Source organism: Eufriesea mexicana, unplaced genomic scaffold (genome assembly GCF_001483705.2).
Source record: "Eufriesea mexicana isolate 0111107269 unplaced genomic scaffold, ASM148370v2 scaffold10, whole genome shotgun sequence".
In the NCBI taxonomy this organism is placed as follows: Eukaryota; Metazoa; Arthropoda; class Insecta; order Hymenoptera; family Apidae; genus Eufriesea; species Eufriesea mexicana.
In genome coordinates this window covers 210,547-230,999 of record NW_016908175.1, presented here as the reverse complement: position 1 = coordinate 230,999, position 20,453 = coordinate 210,547, and the positions used below count along the sequence as shown (strand labels likewise).

At 35.2% G+C, this 20,453-nt stretch overlaps 1 protein-coding gene across 1 annotated transcript; it reads left to right on the top strand.

Annotated features, from left to right (window-relative positions):
- The first annotated feature begins 263 nt into the window (after nt 1–263).
- On the top strand, nt 264–9,610 carry LOC108552673 (uncharacterized). Its single transcript, XM_017907327.1, has 4 exons — nt 264–281; nt 6,201–6,406; nt 7,881–8,115; nt 9,443–9,610. Exons 1-4 carry the CDS (start codon nt 264–266, stop codon nt 9,608–9,610), a joined length of 627 nt encoding a protein of 208 aa, XP_017762816.1.
- The last annotated feature ends 10,843 nt before the right edge of the window (nt 9,611–20,453 follow it).

Here is a 20,453-nt window from a genome sequence, read left to right as displayed (position 1 = left end):
TTTTTCCATCAATAGAAGTTCCACGCGAACGAACGAAATGAACGCGGCAACGCGACCAATGGAAAAAGATTTCCAGCCATCGCTTCGTTAACAGGGGCCGCAACTTTTGTCCGCGTTGCCTGAGATTTAGCGCAGATAAAAGAGAGGAAAAAATACGATCGGGTTGGCCGCAACTTTTGTCCGCGTTGCCTGAGATTTAGCGCAGATAAAAGAGAGGAAAAAATACGATTGGTGGATGGGGTGGGGCCGGTGGAAGGGGTCGGATGGAAATTTTCTCTCACGTAGTCGGCAAGTGGGGCGAAATATGAAAGAAAGTTCGGCCGACGCGAACTTTCCAGTCATGTGACCACGCATGTTGAAGAAGAGATCATCGGAGAAGGCGAGAACTCGTTACCGCGAGCAGGGGCCCATGAAATGTCGCTCGCGTTGCGATTTGTTCTGTTCGATTGCGGTGAACGATCGAAGGAAACTCGGATCTAGAGTGGTGAATCGCACGTGTTGCTACGCTCCGCCTGTTGTGCTATGGTAGTCTCCGTTGTGCATCCTTAGCACTCAAACCTGTGTACAAAGGGCTGCTGGGAAATTGGACAGAGGGTGAATTTTTGAGAATTCTGACGATGAACATGCTTGGACGAGTGAGTATCGATTTTAATTTATGGCGCGAAGATTTATGGATCGATAGAAGGTTGATGGATAGCGAGTTCGATGATACGCGCGAAGAGTATTGTTTGATGGACTTTGAGAATGGGAGGTTAGGGATAGATGAATGAAGAGTGATCGATCTTTAATGTCGTGTGAATAAATGGAAGGTGATTGGTATTGACAGTGAGTTTGAAATAAATTAATAAGAATATAGAGATTTATGGGATTATTAAATAATTTAAAAATGAACTCTCTTGTTTAACTGCAAGAAGAGTATTGCTTGATGTATTTCAACTGTGAAAGGTTGTGGATAGATAAATAAAGAATGAACGATATTTATTGTCATGTGAATAAATGGACGATTATAAGTATTTACTGTTACTTTCGAATAAACTAATAAGAATATAGAAGTTTATGGGACAATTATATAATTTGGAAATGGACTTCGTTATTTATCTGCAAGAAGTGTATCGTTTGATGAATTTCAACTATGGAAAGTTGTGGATAGATGAATGAAGAGTGATCCATATTTGATGAGATAAATAAATGGAAGGTAATTGGTATTGACAGTTCATTCGAAATAAATTAATAAGAGTATAGAGGTTTATGTGATTATTAGATAATCTGAAAATAGACTGTTTTTTATCTGCAAGAAGAGTATTGTTTGATGAATTTCAAGTACGGAAAGTTGTGGATAGGTGAATGAAGAGTGATCGATATTTGATGGCTTATAAATAAATGGAAAAAGTCAGAGACCTAGAATTAATAAATCAATGAGATATAACTATAGAAGAGAGGGTATAAAGTTTTATGGTACAATAAACACGAGGTAGTTTGAAAGTAAATATAGGTAACTATGATTTTCTATATGAAGACTTTGATGGAGTCCATCAACAGGGGATTATGGATTAATAAGTGAAAAACAATAAGTATTTAATTATGATAATTAAAATAAGTAGGATATTAAGAATATTTAGAATTAACTTCGAATAAATTAATAAGATGCAACGATATAAGGGAGAGTATAAAGATTTATGGTACGATAAAAATTAAATTATTTCGAGGCAAATAATCATTTGGATTACCTATATCAAGACTCTGTTTATGGACTCATCATCAGAGCATTATGGATTAATAATTGAAAAGAAATAAATTTCAAATTACGAACTTAATAAATGGGAAATTATAAGCACTGACAATTAATTTCGAGTAAACTAATTAGTGACAGTAAAAAAATTAGTATAGAATTTTACAATACGATAAAAATTGAATAATGTGAAAATCGATCATAGCTTTGATCACTTCCAAAATAACCTCGTTTAATATACCCCATAGACGCAAAATTATGGATATAAAAATGAAAAGTGACAGATACTCATTTACGACAAAATTAATAAGTGACGATAGGGAGAGTGCAAGCTTTCACAGTATTATAGATGTTATGTAGATGTAGCTTTAATTATTTCCAAGAAGACCTCGTCTGATGAATTCCATCGACCCAGGACGAATGAAAAATGACGGATACTTAGTTACGAATATATAAATGAAAAGTGACAGGTACTTAATTACGAATAAATAAATGAAAAGTGACAGATACTTAATTACGAATAAATAAATGAAAAGTGACAGGTACTTAATTATGAATAAATAAATGAAAAGTGACAGGTACTTAATTACGAATAAAGTAATCAGAAGTGTTAAGAGAAGGTGCGAGGATATTAAGTTTTTATGATTAATTGATCACCTGGTTAATTAAGGGATCCTGGTACTCGCGTGTACTTTTAATCTCGTTTATATATCACTATAAGGTTCTCACCGTGTGTTTATGCGATATTACGCTACAGGAGTATCGATTGTTATTCCGAATGGGGTTTCTTCCGAGTTTTATAAAATTATTTTAAATAATCCATATAATATCGACGTCGGATATTATTTATGCAAACAATGACGGATTGTTTTGAAATTACATGGACAGCGATTGGTTTCATTTGATCGATCGAATTTTCAAAGGAAATAAATCCTTTCATTATTTATTTGTTGAATTGGGTTCGAAATATTTTCCTACAGTTCAGTTTTCTAAATAATTATTCAACCGCAAAGAAAAATTTTATTTTCTCTCTTTTCGCTCTTTTAAACATTTACGAGACACGATATTTAATAATATACAAATACAAATCATCGAGTAAGTTTATTAAGAAAATTTACTCTGCATTATCATTATTATTAAACTCCTTTCTCCTATTTATATCGTCTAATTTTTACAAAATAAATTAAATTCGGTACTTTCCAAGCATTTATTTCACGGAAAGGAAAATTACTCGACAAACTCAGTTCCACGTTACTCAACTTCGAACAATTTTGTTTCGTAGAATATTCGAAATAATACTTCAAACGAACGAAATTGAAGCTTCCCTATTTATTCATATTGCAATGCTTGTTTATAGAGCAAATAGGAAGACAAAGAACAGGAAATGTTCCGTACGGAATGAAAGTTATAAACGCAGCCTTGTAGAATTTTGTTTTATTTCTAGACAAAAGAAGACCATTGTTTCGAAAATATGCCAAAGAAACGGAACTGACATATTCTCAATTGTATACGTGACAAAGACCATTGAGCGCAAGAGTTGAAAGCAAAAGCGTACGGGAGATATGGTCTAATCATGCGTGTACACACGCGTGTCACTCTCTTCCTTTCATCACGTAACATGTCTTTGTACCCTAATGGAACAACGGTATCTCCTGTCTCTGATGGCACTCACGATGTTTATCATAACGCATTGTTACAACGCTGTTTGATTTTCGAAACTGCTAAGAAAATCAAAATCGAAGACCGTCGATATTCCGCCGATATAAATCGAAAAATTTTCATCCTCGCGACAGTTCGATAATGCAAAATACAAGGGGTGTAGCGTGCTGTTTAACGTGTTAAATGGCCCCATAGTACCATAGAAGCGAAGGTAATAAATGCTACCAGTCGAATTATAAATAATGGCGGCTGTAAATTATTCCGAGTCAATTATATTTGATTTTTCAAAATTTTCTAATATTCCATTCGTAACATTTATGACACATTACGAGGGAAATATTGAAAATAATAAATAGCAATTTTAACAAATCCAACGATTGTCATCCCATTTCTTTTTGATAATTAACACTATGTCGTCCGCACGTCTAATCGGGATTCTTTTGTTTGGTACCGGTAGGACTGACTCATCATTTGCGCATGATACCAACGTGGTGCGACAGGACCTCATAGTGTTAAGACACATGTAGGAATGCTAGGGTTTGAGAGTGAATGCAAGGGAACACTTGGGCCTACTCAGCTGATAATGAACAATAAACAGCAGCCTAGAGTTGAAGCCGAATATGCAGGGTGACGTCTGGAGTGCACGTAGAAGGACAAGTGACCGCGTGCAAGGATCGAATGAACGGGATATTTATGACTGTATCGAATGCAAATGCAGAGCGAAAGGCGTCCGAGTGTTTAGGGTACATGACCCACCGAAAGCGAGGCTATGAGAAATGCGTGATTGAGAAAGGGAGCATGAGTACGAAAGAAGACAGAGTGCAAGGTTTAACCATTTGCGCTCGAGAGGCGCTCTTCAGTCGCCATTTAATAAAATTTCGAAGCTCGATATTCATTAATATGTGAAATTTGAGATAATGTAATGATGTGCAGGAAAACATCGTCAGCTTTGTAACAGAAAATCATTGAACTCCTATTCTTCTTTAGCCAAAAGTCGTCGAGTGCAAAGGGTTAAATAAGGTTGCAACGGCTGGCCTAAGACAGTCCTTTACGGAGTTTGAAGAAGAGTCGATGTGAGAGTGGTAGTTGCGCGATCATAGATCAGTTATTAATTTAGCCTTTTAGTTTATACCTTACTCCTAAGTCTCTTTTAGCTCGTAATAAATATATTGGAATAAAACACCATCTCTTATTCCTTATATTTGCCAATCAAAAGTACCTTTACATATATTTCTAATAATTTTTAAAGAATAATGAAAATAAACAAATTTAAATTAAATTTCTTCCTCTTTGAATTTTGCAAATCTTCTATTTATGATATTTTATAATATCCGAGGAACAAGATATCGAAGACGATAAGATCATTTTAATGATGTAATATTAGCTATAAACTATTTCTTGCTCGTGAAATTAGCAAATCTTTCATTCCTAGAATTTTAGATGTCGAAGAAAAAAAAGGAAAAATGCGAGTTAATTTTCCCAATTGAACCTTATCAAAAAATTAATATCACCGACCCAAAGCATCATTATTGGAATCGAAAATAATTTGAATGAAACTACTTTCCACTTTCCAAAATTTCTAAATTTGATCTGACAGGAGATATAATAGGTATTAGAAACAATACGTTCATATTTACGCCAATTTTTTAAAGGAACGAATCTTTTTTTAATTATTACATCACGACGGACAATGGCTAACGGCAGAAACTGGAAGAAAGTTTTTGGAAGAAATGTTCACGATACATATACCGTTAACCGAGCAATAAAGATAAAGAGCTCGACATAAACGGAAACTTTCACCGGGTCTGACGAGTTGGTCGTGCCGTTCATAGACACGTGCAAGGCAAATTGACCGATTTGATCCGCCTTCGTCTTAACAGCGTGAAGGGTACTCGTAGAAAGTCTCTTTCATGGAAAACTTAATGACGCTCGACGCGTGTCTATTTAGCCAGTGCCAACAAACGAAAACCGTTCATGCAATCCCGTATAATGACAATAAAATAACACGCCTGTTGCACGTTTATTTGCAAAATAATTCTACACTCGTGGAAATAAATTCGCATCGCGATTAATTCCTTCCCAAAATTTCCGGCGTGCTACACGGTCTTTTCATAGCCATCGAGTCGTCGAAAGTAAATAACAACGTTAGATTAAAAATATATGAAACGAGGGAACAATGAAAATCGCTTTATGTAAATAAAGCCTCTAAAAGTTAGGCTACCTAATTACCTGCCATTGTTGTCCAAATTTTCGAATGTTTGCAACAGTGGAATTGGAAAATGACTTTTTAACGTTAAACCTACCTATAATGATTCGAATAATCATTTTTTCATTTTTTTTTATTTAAAAATTCTGCAATCAACGTTACCACTTTGGGCACCTGACGTCAATAATGTTCAGTGATACAATAAAATAAATTTCGGTGTCGTTTAACCGATTATGGCAGATTTAATGTTAGAGGGAAACAGCGTATAGCGTGGAAATCTGTATTTCGACCTGAACTAAGATGATTAGATTTATTAATGTTAACCCTTTGCACTCGAGAGGTGACTCCCAGTCACCATTTAATCAGATTCTAATGATCGACGTTAATTAATATATCAAATTTAAAATTACCTAACGATGTGTAGACTGTCTCATAATTTCTCATTTATCATTTTAAAAATATCGTCGACTCTATGACAGAAAGTCTTTGAATTACTATTTTTCTGTAACGAAAACGACGTTGAGTGCAAAGGATTATTAAAGTATAATATTCGCGTTCGATAATTTCTTAATTTGCATAAAATTAAATAATTTATCGCTTCACCAGCACTGTTTTCTAGTTGCATTTCTCGCGTTGCTGGGCGAGATTATCGAAATGGCGGATGGTTACAAACGAATCAGGCCGTACAAGTACTATCAACCTAGGCCATGGCGGCGGCCTCGATGGTACGCAGATCACAAATCATCGAAGTTCTACCATTCTAAGAGGATATCGCCGGAAGACTATTATTCTCGTAGACCAAGTAATAACAGGTACGGAGTGGATACTAAATTCTATGATACGAGGCTTGTTTGTGAAACAAAAATGATATGAATATGGTTCAGACACGTTAGTCTCCATTAACGCTAAACCTACCAGGGTCCAAATGGTGGTCCAAATTTTAAATTATTAATTAAAAATTTCCCATTCAACATGGCGACTTGTCTTTGCGAATATTCTATTAATATTGATATGATCAATTTTTCAATATTTTCTCGTCTCTCATTTTTTTTTTTTTTTTGAACTTATTTTTATTTTATTCCTTCATATATTAGGCATTTGATAAGCCATGATAGGTTTAGTGTTAATTTAAATGTAAATAAAAACAATTAATAAATAATAGATTTACCTTTTCTAACGCGTAATACTACAGTATTTTAAGAAGAATTAAGTAAGAATTAAGAATTTAATAATAGTAGTGATTTAAAAAAAAATGGGAATAGAAATGTCACAAGAATTTTTCTTTTATAGAAAAACTCTCAATAGTACTTTTTATGGTACTTGATATTGCAGTATTAAAATAAAAATTATAAAATAATACAAAAATAAAATAATATAAATAAATTATAAAATAAAAATTGGTACCTATCGAATGGAATACGTAACAATCGTAGTAATTTGAAGAATGGAATTAAACAGGAGATAAATTCTGACACTATTTTTATGATACTACTAGTGTTTATACAGGGTGTCCCAAAAAAACATATACACACTTTAATACCTTATTCTTTCAAATTTATTTGTGCTCTTAATCTGTAATCCATTTAAATATATACTATTTTTATAATCACGAAAAGTGTGTATACATATTTTTGGGACACCCTGTATCAATTTTGAAACTGTCTCGCAATTAGTACTATCAACAAAAATTGATTTATGCTAGAAGTCAGAGTGCCGGAAATAATAAACTGAATACTGCATAAACCTAAATACATAATTCAGACAAATATATATCGAAAACCATTAAATTTACTTAACAGAAGGTACCCCAAAAGCGAAATTTCGTCGAAGGCTAAATTTTTGAAAGTCTCGCCGATAGTTAGCACCTACACGATTGTCACAAATAATTATGGCTCCAAGAAACATAAATCCTCGTGCCAATAAACGACACATTTCCCAATTATTACCATTTTGCGAAATTCGCGATTCGGTTTGCCCGTTCGACGATGTGTATTCATTGACTAGATGACGTGAACTATAGAGAAAAAGAGAGATTCGCGGAATGGGAGAAGGGTAAATTTTGACATTTTCGGCGTTAAATTTAATTAGAAAATCGCACGTGGTGCTTTTAACTTGATTTAAACACGAGTGACTCGACTCGAAACATCTCGTTTTTGGTAAGTGGATCGAAAACTGGACCACAAGTTACTCGTAGGACAGTTCACGAGTAACGCGGGGTTTATTATAACTCGTAACTAAAATTTGTCTCGTTAGAAGAATCGCTGGAGGTACAAATTGACGTTTCAGGTACGATTCGGCGAGAGACGAATTCGACGGACGCGTAGAGAATCAGCCTTACACCATCCTGATACAATTACCTAAACGCGAGGACAAATACGGGGATGATAATTACGTGCACAAAAAGAGGAAATACGAAAAAATTTCTATTCCACTGTACGACAACGAGAATGATTATATCTACGATGAGAGCGATACCGATTCGAAGGTGGTCAACCTTAACGACAAAAAGGTGTATATAAAGGTAAGAACGATAATTAAAAATCGAATGCTTGGGGCGTGAGATTGAAATCGTGAAATTCGTTTCGTAACGAATTTTGATCGTTTAATTGGAAAATAACTAATCGTTTTATTACAATTATCTAGTCAACTAATTGAATAACGATATACTCAATTGAAAGTCGAAAAATAAAAATTTAAGATTTGGAATATAATATCTAAGCTTATTAATAAAAATTTATTACTGAAACGTATTACTAGGAATTTAATATTGAAACATGTTATTCAAACTTATTATTATTATTATCATTCTACAAATTTTATTAAAAAATTTAGTCAACTAATTTAATAACGACATACTGAATTAAAAGTCGATAAATAAAAATTTAAGATTTGGAATAGAATATCTAAGCTTTCTAATAAAAATTTATTATTGAAACGTATTACTAGGAATTTAATATTGAAACATGTTATTCAAACCTATTATTATTATTATCATTCTACAAATTTTAATAAAAAATTTATATTTAGCATGTGAAGGAAAAATATATGTAATCCTAAAATATAGAATGAGATGTAAGGAAATGATTCAGACATAGTTATATTTTTCTGACAAAGAATCGCATGAGATACGTGTAGTATGAAATCACTGTAGAAGTGTTTACGGAGACGTGATAGAAAGCGCAAAGAAATTTTATTTATTTGAGAGATTGCCTACACGTATGTACATATGAGTCGATGAGTTGAATTTAAATGAAATCGTGATATCAACTGAGGGGAACGGATATACCACGAACCAAATTTCCGAAATTCCACTGCAATTCTGAAATTTCGTCTAAATGTATTAACAGAATGAAAGGACTGCAAAAGAATTTCTATGTGACTCGATTAATAACTAAATGATGCATTATATGCGATTCTATAACACTGCAAATTTACGTTTCTACCTCACGTCTCTCACCTGCTGAGTAATTATCTAAAATTCTGGTCATTTTCGATAATTATAAAATATTACGAATAACGAAATATTTCACACGAGAAAACTATTCTATAATATTTTATAACGAAAGAATTGATTATCCATGAATATTTAGCAACTAGTACGACGAACAGGATCATACTGCGAAATATCAAATATGCAAAATAACTAACTGAAAAAGCGGAAAAGATAAAATGTAAACGTTAATTCGAAATATGTATCGAAAACGATTTTAGCTCAAGCTTTCACGTGTAATTTCAGTGATTAATATTTTGTTACTGTAAAAACATATGCAAGAAATTTACAGTTTATTTATAAACATATTCATTTATTCCCTATGCAATTTTTCATAACATATATTGTTTTATTTCAGATGGTCAAAGGTGAACATCCAAAATTGCAAATCCAAATATCAAGATCGGACAATGAAGGAAATATAAAAGGCACAAAGATTTTACCAATATTACCAAAAATACACGAGAATTTCACACCGTCTGTACAATCGGAAACCAGGGCTTTCACACCTCACGAAAATTTTTGATAAAATCGTATTCAGACATTCCATTGATTATTCGAACTATCTAGTATTATTAGTGATACAATATTCTTGAAATTAAATTATTGTTTCATAAGAAAATTATGAAACATCTTCCTATTTATTAAATATTATGTTATACCTGTAGTTTAAAATGGATTATTAATTATTATTGTAAAATGAAAGTGTAATATAATAATATCAAGATATAACGTCACCTGTGGAAATTTAATTTCGGAAACTTTGATATTTAAACAAATTTTACTTAATAAAAGATTCATTGCTATTTGAAACCCATATTATTGGACTCGCGTTTAACAAAGCACCTACTTCTTAATTTTCGATAATTATTTAAATATTTAAATTCTTCAATATTATCAAAATAATTACTATACTTTAAAATAACACAAAACCTCCATAAGCATTTCTTACACAATTATGGGCGAACATAAAAATTAAAAACCTGACTGAAACTTATACCAGAAAGAAGAATTACCGTGGTTTTATTCAAGAAGGGAGAAAGAGAGAAAGAATTCTCATCCTTCACTCATTTAAAATAAGAATCCATTTTTTAATCAACTCGTGTCTTAATTAACTAAATTCCAATTTTAATATTCCCAACTACACGATACAAAAATTTTTACGAATATCCCTCTTAACAAAGTACCTCCAGAATAAAATACCACAATTTATTAAGTCTGCATAAAATCTTTATTTAGAAAATGCGAGCTATAAAAACGAAAAGAAGTTCTTTGAAACAGAAAGCTGCCTTTGACACGGTGTACAATTTATTACACGCGTTTCGCCCTCTACTTGTTCATGAATTTCTTTGAGAAGAATGAAAATAAAGAATTGATTACTCTCACTCCTACGCGTCCCGTTTCACGATCGCTCAGTCGAAACTGACGACGAAATTATTCGGATTACAAAACGACATGCGGGATCTGCTACGAGCCCTTTGTCTTCCAGCGTTTATCATTTAATAGTAGTCGAGAGAATAAATGCCATTTCAATGGCACTGGAGTCTGGGGCTGCAGCCCTTAAACAATATTCCATATTGATTTTTCCCGTACCAGTTTTGTCCACGAGGCATTGTTTCGGAAAAACACGATCCCTCCGATTGCTTAATGGAATGCACATTCAGCAATTGATTTCAAATCCGTTGAATTAGCAGAAAATAAAGTTGCGGGGAAAAAGGAAAAGCAAAATAGGTAACGGTAACTGTTCGATAATTGAACAGTTATGCGAATGGTAACAAAGTTGGTGTTAATTAGACATGATTATTTCGCAACAGGATTTTCACGTATTTTTATCGTTTTATAATTTCGTGACTTTATTTATGCTTATTTAAAACGGTTTGAAAAGGTTGTTATTAACACGTTCCGTGCCAAGCTGTTTTCGATATACGGAGTTTGTGCAGAAGAAGAAGATTCGTGACATTATGTACGCGAGGTTTGTTGAAAATGTAGAAAAATGTGAGACATTTCTCGTTGGATTGAAAAAGGGGTAAGGATATTTAGACGGTAGAGAAGAGGAAAACTCGGCAATAATAATAATACTACTAACAAGAAAATAAGTTTCCATTCATTATGGCAGTTCTATGTTTAAGTTAACACGTTCCAGACCATTTGTTGTTTTGGCTAAAAGTTGATATATTATCGCACAGTATGTCGTTACATCTTCAATCCATAAGTAATTAGTTTGTTCAGAGTAGTTATCACACCGTGTACCATTTATAGACAGTCAGTTCGAAAATTTTTGATTAGTAAAAAGAATTAAAAGAGTAGTGACGTTCTGCAGTATTTAATTAATAATTACTGTACATATAACAATTAAACAAATTTATGTGCTTTGTTCTACACTGCGTTTTGTATAATGCCTCATTCTTTTAGTGGAAACATATTTTTTTCGGAATTAAATTTGTCATAAAACATGTTTTCAGCGCATTAAATATATATGTCTGCGTGTACCATTTATGGTATACATGGCCTGCAGATTAAATTTAACGTATACCACAAATGGTACACGTGGCACGGAACGTGTTAAAATTTGCAATTCTCTGAAGGATTATGATACACAATCTTCAGGATTCCAAAGTTATTGCACTACCCTTTTAATTATACTAACATTATACTTATTAAATCTTCACGACGTACCTTAAGCTCGTCCATGAAATTCAATTTTCCAGTTAGAAAGGACTTTAAAACGCTATCATGGCGGTTAAATTATTTAATAACGATCTTTGTACTAGCGTAAGTAATATGGGTGATCTCGAAATAACGATTTTGAAATTATTTCACCCATCACACCATGAGTTATTAGTACGTAGTTTAAAATAATCGAATTATCCGTGTTGATGACATCGATATTGTCGTTGCTTGACATTTTCCACGATGATACACTTAGCTTTTCCGATCTACGTCATTCCATTAGTCTATCGTGAGCAATTTTGTTCAGTCAACGATATATGCTCTCAATCAAAAACAAATACCGCAAATTTTTTAATTAAACGATATTACAATTTTACTCTCGGTAAACAAATTAACGATTCAAAGAATTTTACAATAGTTAACACTAACCCAAACCAAGATTGAAATAATCTTTTCCGAAATTTTAATTAAAAAGTCCTGCATTCGAAATTATTGCTTCACAAAATTATATACGTATTATGTATAATTATATTATGTGTAAATCACGGAATTTAATTTAAATCGGCCACATTTTAAATATGAGGTATGTTATATACATATTATTATATATTATTATCATTTCATTATATAATAGATCTCATATCCGAAACATGCACGATATAAATTAAATTTCGTACTTTATCACAGATAATCACGAGATTACTCTAGTGATGCTACATTTCAAATTACCTAAATTAATAATAATTTCTACAGAATAATTCCTCTATACACAATAACCTAAATAACAATTTAAAAATAAACATTTCATAATCCCTTTTTACTCCTTCGGAAACTCTTTACCTTCTCTTTACCTTATCGACAAGCAAACTTAGCCTCAACTTGAGTCTCGTGTTACGTCAAAACAAGTGAAATTGTCGAAGGATCCTGAAAATAAATCTTCGCCGACCAATTTACCGTCCACGAAGGAATTCGAAGCCAGGTGCTGGCCCCAGGAAGAACCACGGTTGAAACAGCGATTCACGAGAATAAAATTATTCGCCAGAAACATTCATCCCTTTTTAACCGTCCTCTTCTACCCCTCACCCTCGCCCTACGGATAATTCTTCGAAACAATAGCGTGGTTGCTTCCGAGTCTGGCGAATCTGATACGATCGAGCACTCGAAGCTCACGGGATCGTTCTCGAGTGGCCGGACGAGGAAGAAACAGGAAATAATAGGTCGCGTTCGAAGACCCCCAGCCACGTTGTGGTCTCTTGTTCCGCTTTTCCTCCGGCTCGAGTGCCCCCGCGCTTTCACTTCGTTGTTCCACGGCTACGAAGGGCGAAAAGGGCCGGCGGTGGATGGAACGACGGGGCTGCAAGAAGTGTGAGAGTGAAACGAAGAAGGAGATCTCGTGGAGAGTGGAAGATTTCGAGGGTTGCTTCTCCTCGACAGAGATTCACTTAGCCGGCCAGTTTCTCAATGTAGTTTTTATTTCTAACATAATAGTCAACGAACATGTCGTAATAATAAATAATTGGTAATAATATACAGTGCTGTTGTTTGCCGTTCTTTCATATTCGCCACTTCACCCTCCATATTTATATTTCCCACTCGCTCTAGCTCCTCTCGCTCCCGACTATCCTTGCACGCTTCCGTGTTCGTTGTTCCGCTTACAGTGCGGAACAACGCCGGGAAAGACACTCCTCGGGTGCTACTTCCGCTTTCGAGTGACGCTACGTTTCGTCGGAAAATATCGCTCTGCTAAACGAATGCAATGCGTGTCTTTGATCACGCTTGTGTCGCGAGATCTAAGAGCCACGTGGAATTCGGAGACAAAGAAGGGTAGCTTTGTGGGAGAGGCAAGCAAGACGTCAAACGGAAATGGTTTCCTCGAGATTATCTCAAGAGCGTTTCGAGTTTACAGTGAGAGCAGTTCGTTGGGAACAATGGCTAACCGTAATAAGGAATTTCGCTTAGGTTCTCTGTGCAATTTCTTTCTATCCTTGAGAAATCTGCTTCGCGCGTTTCATTTTGTTTCCGAGGCTTTCTGCGAGTTATGACACTCGTCATTGGTTCGAACTGAAGCGAAGGGACGATATTCGCGGAAGAGGGTTTTGTTGGGTTGAAGAGCTGTTTGTTCGATGACTTCGCGAGTGTATTTTTTCAATTAGAACGATATATATGTGCGTTTTAATGAACACTTTTGGGGGGACTTAATGGCGTACGTGTACGAAAGACTCGGAGAGCGAGTTTCAACGATGTCGAATGGATTAAGGATATTGTTGTTTAGAGTGTTGTTGAAATTCGTTTTTTACCGATGTGTGATGACAGTCATTGTGTGATTGTTGAAATTGAAAGGAAATACGTGTGAAGGGATAGAGAGCGGTGAGTAATGTTGGAATTGTAATTCGTAGTTATTTTTAAATGTCATTCATTAGTCGGATAATTGTGATTCATTTCCGATACGATAAAGAGTCACCCCTTCATTGCGACCGACACAGCTGGAGTCCCTTCTCGTAATTAATTGCAACGCTAATAAATAATTCAGATCGAACGCGCCACGCTGAAGTGGACCGAAATTCGTATTTCAAAGCGTCCCATAGTTCGTTCGTTTCGTGTGGGAAATTAAAGGCAAACTTCTAACGACATCGTAATTAATGAAAGCGACGTGGAAAAAATATGTAACGAGCGACGTTTATTTTCCGATCTATGGGTCATTCGATGACTAGTAAAAGGAATTTCAGTATAACATAAATGAAAAATGGACGATATTAAAATTCGTTGCAATTTTGTGAAACAAGCTAAGAGCATGAATAATTATTATTATAATTCTAGTATAGAATCCACCATAGTGTAGATAGAAATATCTAATCCACGTGATATTCGAGTACAAATACATTTCTAAAAATTGTACTTCCTAGTAACATTCGATTCAAAGTTATACAATAATTGCACAAAAATAAAAGTAATAAAAATTGCGAGACAAATAAAACCGTATTAAAGTAGTATAAAAATGATATAAAAAAGAAACGAAGTAAAATACGACTATTCCATATTGTACAAACGCACGAATCAGAAACGAGGTATAAAATGACGCGATACATCAAATTCCAAGTTACCAAACACAAAAATTTTAAACTCAGAATCTAATCAAACTCCAAATACAAAAGCAGGGAATAAAATAAAATACAACCCTCCCCCATTACCTAGAAAAACGCGCGAAACAGAACCGAGGTACAAAATGGCGTATATATCAAACACCATGTCATTGAAACACAAAAATCCTAATACCAAAGTCCAGTCAAACTCTAAATACGAAAGCAGGGTATAAAATAAAATCCAACCTTCCCCCATTACCTATACAAACACGCAAAACAAAAACGGGGTACAAAATGGCGTAGGATATGAAACTCAATCCGCACCTCAGAATTTAATACTTTCAGTCTAAAGAAGAAAGAAGATGACACCAGTAGGAAATTTTCTAGCTGATTTCTCCTTTCGCGAGTGTTTCTTTTTCCTCCTAAAACCCGTCGGCCACTTTTCTTCGTGTTCTGTAATCGTTTCCATCGGTTCACGTCAATCCCTTTAGGAATATTCATCGCGGAAACGGTGATAATCGAAAATCGATGAGGGACGTCGGTAAGTTATGTACACAAAGGATGAACTAAGACCTGACATTTGATACGTATTATCGATGTCTTCTTGTCGTACTCGATCGGGATTAAAACAACGTTTGCCAATGGCCGGGAGATACATTGTTCCAGGTAAATTCCTTTCTTTCAGCCACTTTCGCGCGCGAAACTGGAACTCCATCATTCCATCTCTTTGAATTAACTTTCGCGGATACTCGAGTACCGATATGACCACGCTTCGCATTTCAATGTGACGCGACATTGAAGTAAAAGGAAGAAAAATTGAAAGAAAAATTGGAGAAAAGGTCGAATTGGAGATTGCTCGAATGGTTTACTATTTTAAATAAACCTCTCGGTTTTCTACTTGGGACAAAGATCAAGAAGTCGTTTCCTACTTGTGGAGCCGAGTAATTTAAATTGAACGAATATTTGGGTTCAAAGATGAGATAATAAAGGAAGGAATAAGAAAATTTATAGTTTCTATAACACCTTACCTTGCCATTTTAGTTCCGATGTCGCGTGCCATGATCAGTAACAAGGTCGGTCACGCGTCGAGCAATCTTGTCTGAACACGTCGAAGAATAACACGGAACTGAGGCAGAAAGACATCGGCGAAAACTAACCTCGAGCCTGAGCACTAATGTTTACGTTGGGTCCGTCAAACCACGCCTCTCGCGACACTCATGCTTAGCCCGATTTCCTTCCCATGAGTTTCACGTGATATTGTAGGCGAAGACGTTTATAGTTCACGATACTTTGATAATTAACTTGCGTTTAAAATTGTATTATGAAATTGAATTGTCGAGTAACGAAGTTTTGGTGGTATCTAGAGACATAGAAAATATAAAGTATAACAATTCTACGAAATATGTAGAATTATCGGTTTAGAAGGCACGTCCAGTAATTTATTCAAGAAGACAAACAATTTTCTAGAAAAGTTATGTGAAGCCAGATATACGACTGGAATTCGTTAATTAATAATTAATTTCACAAAATATTCTTCGAAACCTGCTTCAAACTTCTCGATATTGATCCAAACCCAACTGTCATGACAGCACCCACGCAATATCATTTACGACTAACTAACGTCAAAAGCTACGATAAAAACTTTGAAAAATATAGAGTCCACGCCTATGAAAACATCAAACAGCTAAAACGATATTCAAAAGGAGGAAAAATAAAAATACTCAACCCAAACGATAAATAATCTCAACAAAATTACCAAAAATATCGAAGCGAAAACACCAAAAAACCTCAAGAGACCGCGAACCATATTCCCATATGTTGCACCATAGCATGGCTAGCTACATCGGGACCGAAACTCGCGAATTAAACCCGGAAATCGTTTGCAAATTTCGAATGCGCAAATTCGAGGATGCATGCATGGCTGGCCCGTTCGTCGAGTTAGGTCGCAAAGTTGTGTCAAAAACCGGGGTCATTTCGGGACGCTAATTACGCCGGAACCGTATCGCCCGGAAGCTGCGTCGTCGATTAAACAATTAACGGTTGGGCACGCGCCCCGTGAATCACTGGCCGGACCCAGTGTCGCGAAAGCATTCCTGTTCACATTATACAGGACATACCGTACAGACCGGTCTGCGGATGTGGAAAATATCGAGCGTACGTACGGGGGTTGGGTAGGAAAAAATGTTTGGCAAATGCATCCGGTTCGGTCTCCATTCGTATGTAAATAACTCGGCCTAAAATCAAGCCAGACGTTCGCCGCTCAGCTGGTTTCATGCCAATATCGACGAATTCGAGGAACCAGGACACGTAGGACCGCGTGTCCGACGCCATGCTCCTCATTACGCCATGTCATAATTGCTGCTTACGTCGGTTCCACGGTTATTCCACGACGTCTCTCGTGAAACTGAGAATTGGGGTGATTATATGCATGTCTGTATGGGGTTGTTCGGAATGATTAAAGGAGTTTGCACAAAGCGTGAATGTGAATATCGTATAAGAGTCTTCTGGCCTAAGCAAGAATACTATGCAAAGTTTAGGAGTTATAATTGCTACCTACTTCGGTTCTAGTTGCTTGTATTGTTTCAATGATTACGATTTCTGTGGTGAGAGTGAGAATTGGGGTGATTATACGTCTATCTGTATAGGGTTGTTCGGAGTGATTAAAGGAATTTGCACAAAGCGTGAATGTGAGTATTGTATGGGAGTCTTTTGGCCTAAGCAAGAATACTATGCAAAGTTTGGGAGTTATAATGGTTGCCTACGTCGGTTCTAGTTGCTTGTGTTATTTCAATGATTCCAATGATTCCAATGATTTCTTTCGCGGAACTGAGAATCGAGGTGATTATCTGCGTGTCTGTATGGGATTGTTCGGAATAATTAATGGGATTTGGATAAAGCGTGAATGTGAGTATTGTATGAGAGTGTTTTGTCCTAAGCTAGAATACTACGCAGAGTTGAGGGATTTGTATTTGAAATGCTATAGGAGCTATAATTGTTACTTGTGTTGTTTCGTGGATCAGGGAGACTGCGATTTCAATAAATTGTGAGTGTAAGTATCGAATGAGTGTCTTGTGACCTAAACTATTATAGAATACTGCATGGAGCTCAAAAGTCGAGGGCAAAAACGTTCTATTTACTCCACCTTCGATGCTTTTGAAATTTATAATTTTGGCATAGCAGTAACATCAATTACGATAACATTCTTCTTATTTTATAAGTTAAATAATGAATAATATTAAATAATATTAAATAATAAATATTAAATAATTAATAGTTACTCTATTCTGTCCTGCTTGATCTCGCTCTATCCTGTTCACTCTCTTCGTCGCATGATGTAATCTTATTCGCAAATATGAGACTTTAAGATAACAACGAAGATTTGGAATTGCAGTAGAAAAGGTGACTCTATTACACTATAACCAATCAATCAGAAACGGTGTCAATCTCACCAGAGCTCTGAACTCGTCGAATGTGATAAAGCGAAAATTTCACGTTGAATTAAAAAAAGGGTTTCAATATAAATTCGCGACAAGGAGAAGTGTGATGTAAAATGTAGTCGAGGTTAAGGAATTTTAAATGTGCAGGAAAATAATTTTTAAAACTAATATCCCCATTATCAACATTTTTCACACCACCAAATTCTGCTCTTTGCACGAGGAATGAAATATGTACTCGTTCCTTCCATCAAATGCAAAATTCCAGTCATCGAATTTTAAATAACGTAATTTAATTCGCTCATTTCTCGTGCCGTACAAAAGAAGCGTGGTAAAGCGTAATATCACACCCTTAATTATAATGGTATAACACGATTTTGTTAATGATATTTAATTCCTATTTCACGTGACCCTAATTCACCACGGAGAAGCTGGCAATTTTTAACTGAAAATTAGACGTGGATTTCATTTATACGTGATATATATAATATACATTAACAGAAAATTAATGTAAGATAAATGCAAATTAAATAATATACCTAGAGAATTTTCATTTTCATTATTCAATTCAGGAAACTCGATAAGGATGAATAACGTGAAATAAAATAAAGTTATTCCTGAAACTGACGGCTAGAAGCAGTGTCTGACTTGCACGGTCCGCTACTACTGATACCATCGCCACCGACCACATTGGTAACTCTTTGACTGGCAATATGCGGTATTTTCACCGAACCAGTTGCCTGTTACGGGGTACTTTGTCTTCGGACCAACCGACAAGCATAGACATTTTTAATCGAAATAATGTGTAACTTGTTGAACGGCTGTTACAGAGTTCGAAAACATCATTCTTTCGTGGGCGATAGTCTGGAGGAATCGGGAAGCTGAAGCTTTATGGACACCTGCTGTACAACTTCAATCCCTTCCAAGTTGCATACCCAATCGATAATTAAAGGAAGATAACTCGTTATATCCAGGGTAATCGCACTCCTTCTACGATCTCTGTCGAAGTTACAAATTTAAAAAACTAAAACTTGCAACGTTTCCATTCTACCCTGGCAAAAGTAAGAATTAAATTCCCCTGTTCATTTACTGATTTAAAAAATTCACAAGGACTCTGTAATTAAATTTCCCTCTGTAATGTAGAACTTTTGAAAAAAGCATCAATCAAATTTTAATATTCGTTTAATATTTCAGAAATTCAGGAAGGTTATTGAAATAGCAGGAATTAAATTTCCTTAATTTAATTTGCAAAATAATACGTGTTCTTCTAATTGCAAGTTCGACATTCGCGGAAAACTCGAAAAATTTCGTATTCGCTTTTCAGATCAGAGAACATTACTAAAAACCACCGCATTTCATCTGGCATATTCCCACGAAAGCGCACGAAATAAAACAATTTTATTCGACGAAACAAAGGCGCATTTTCAATGGTGCTTTCGGGCCAGGTAAATGAAATACGACGCCAGTCAAAGAATTAACGCTATTAATCGGCGAAATAATTGGAACGTGCGATCGGAACGAAAAACGAGACGCGCAGCGGCCTATGTGAATGAATATCCGAGTACATTGGAGTATTCAACTGCACGGGATAGCGTTTGGAAATCTTCGAAACGCTGGAAACGCGATCAACCACGATACGTAATATCGTCTCTTATGTACAATACGCTATAACGACACTATTTTTTTTTCTTTTTTCAATTATTTTTTTACAATTCCGTTAGTATACATATATAAAAATATAAGCGCGTCAATATGTAAATATGTCTGCGATCGACGTGTTACACGACCACGGAGAAATTGGGTTTTCCAGATCTCTACCACTTACTAGTATTGTCATAGAAACTATAGATTACGACACTATGTACTTGACAGTGACACTAATCGATCACCATCGATCGAGAACTCCTTTGTTTTCTACGCGATTAAATATCAAGGATATACCATAGAACTGCTCGAGAAGCGACTACGATTTTAAGCTCAAAGAGGCCATTTTGTTACTAACGTGACCGGTACTACTGTACGTGTGTGTACGTCGATGGTCATTAAACGATGATCGCAGTAGCATACCGTACACATTTTGATATTTTTCTGCTGGAAAATCCTATTTGAATTTCCTCGAAGCGAGAATTTTTGGGTACCATTCTCGGTACCATTTTGGATATGTCGAAGTAAGAAATTAATTTCT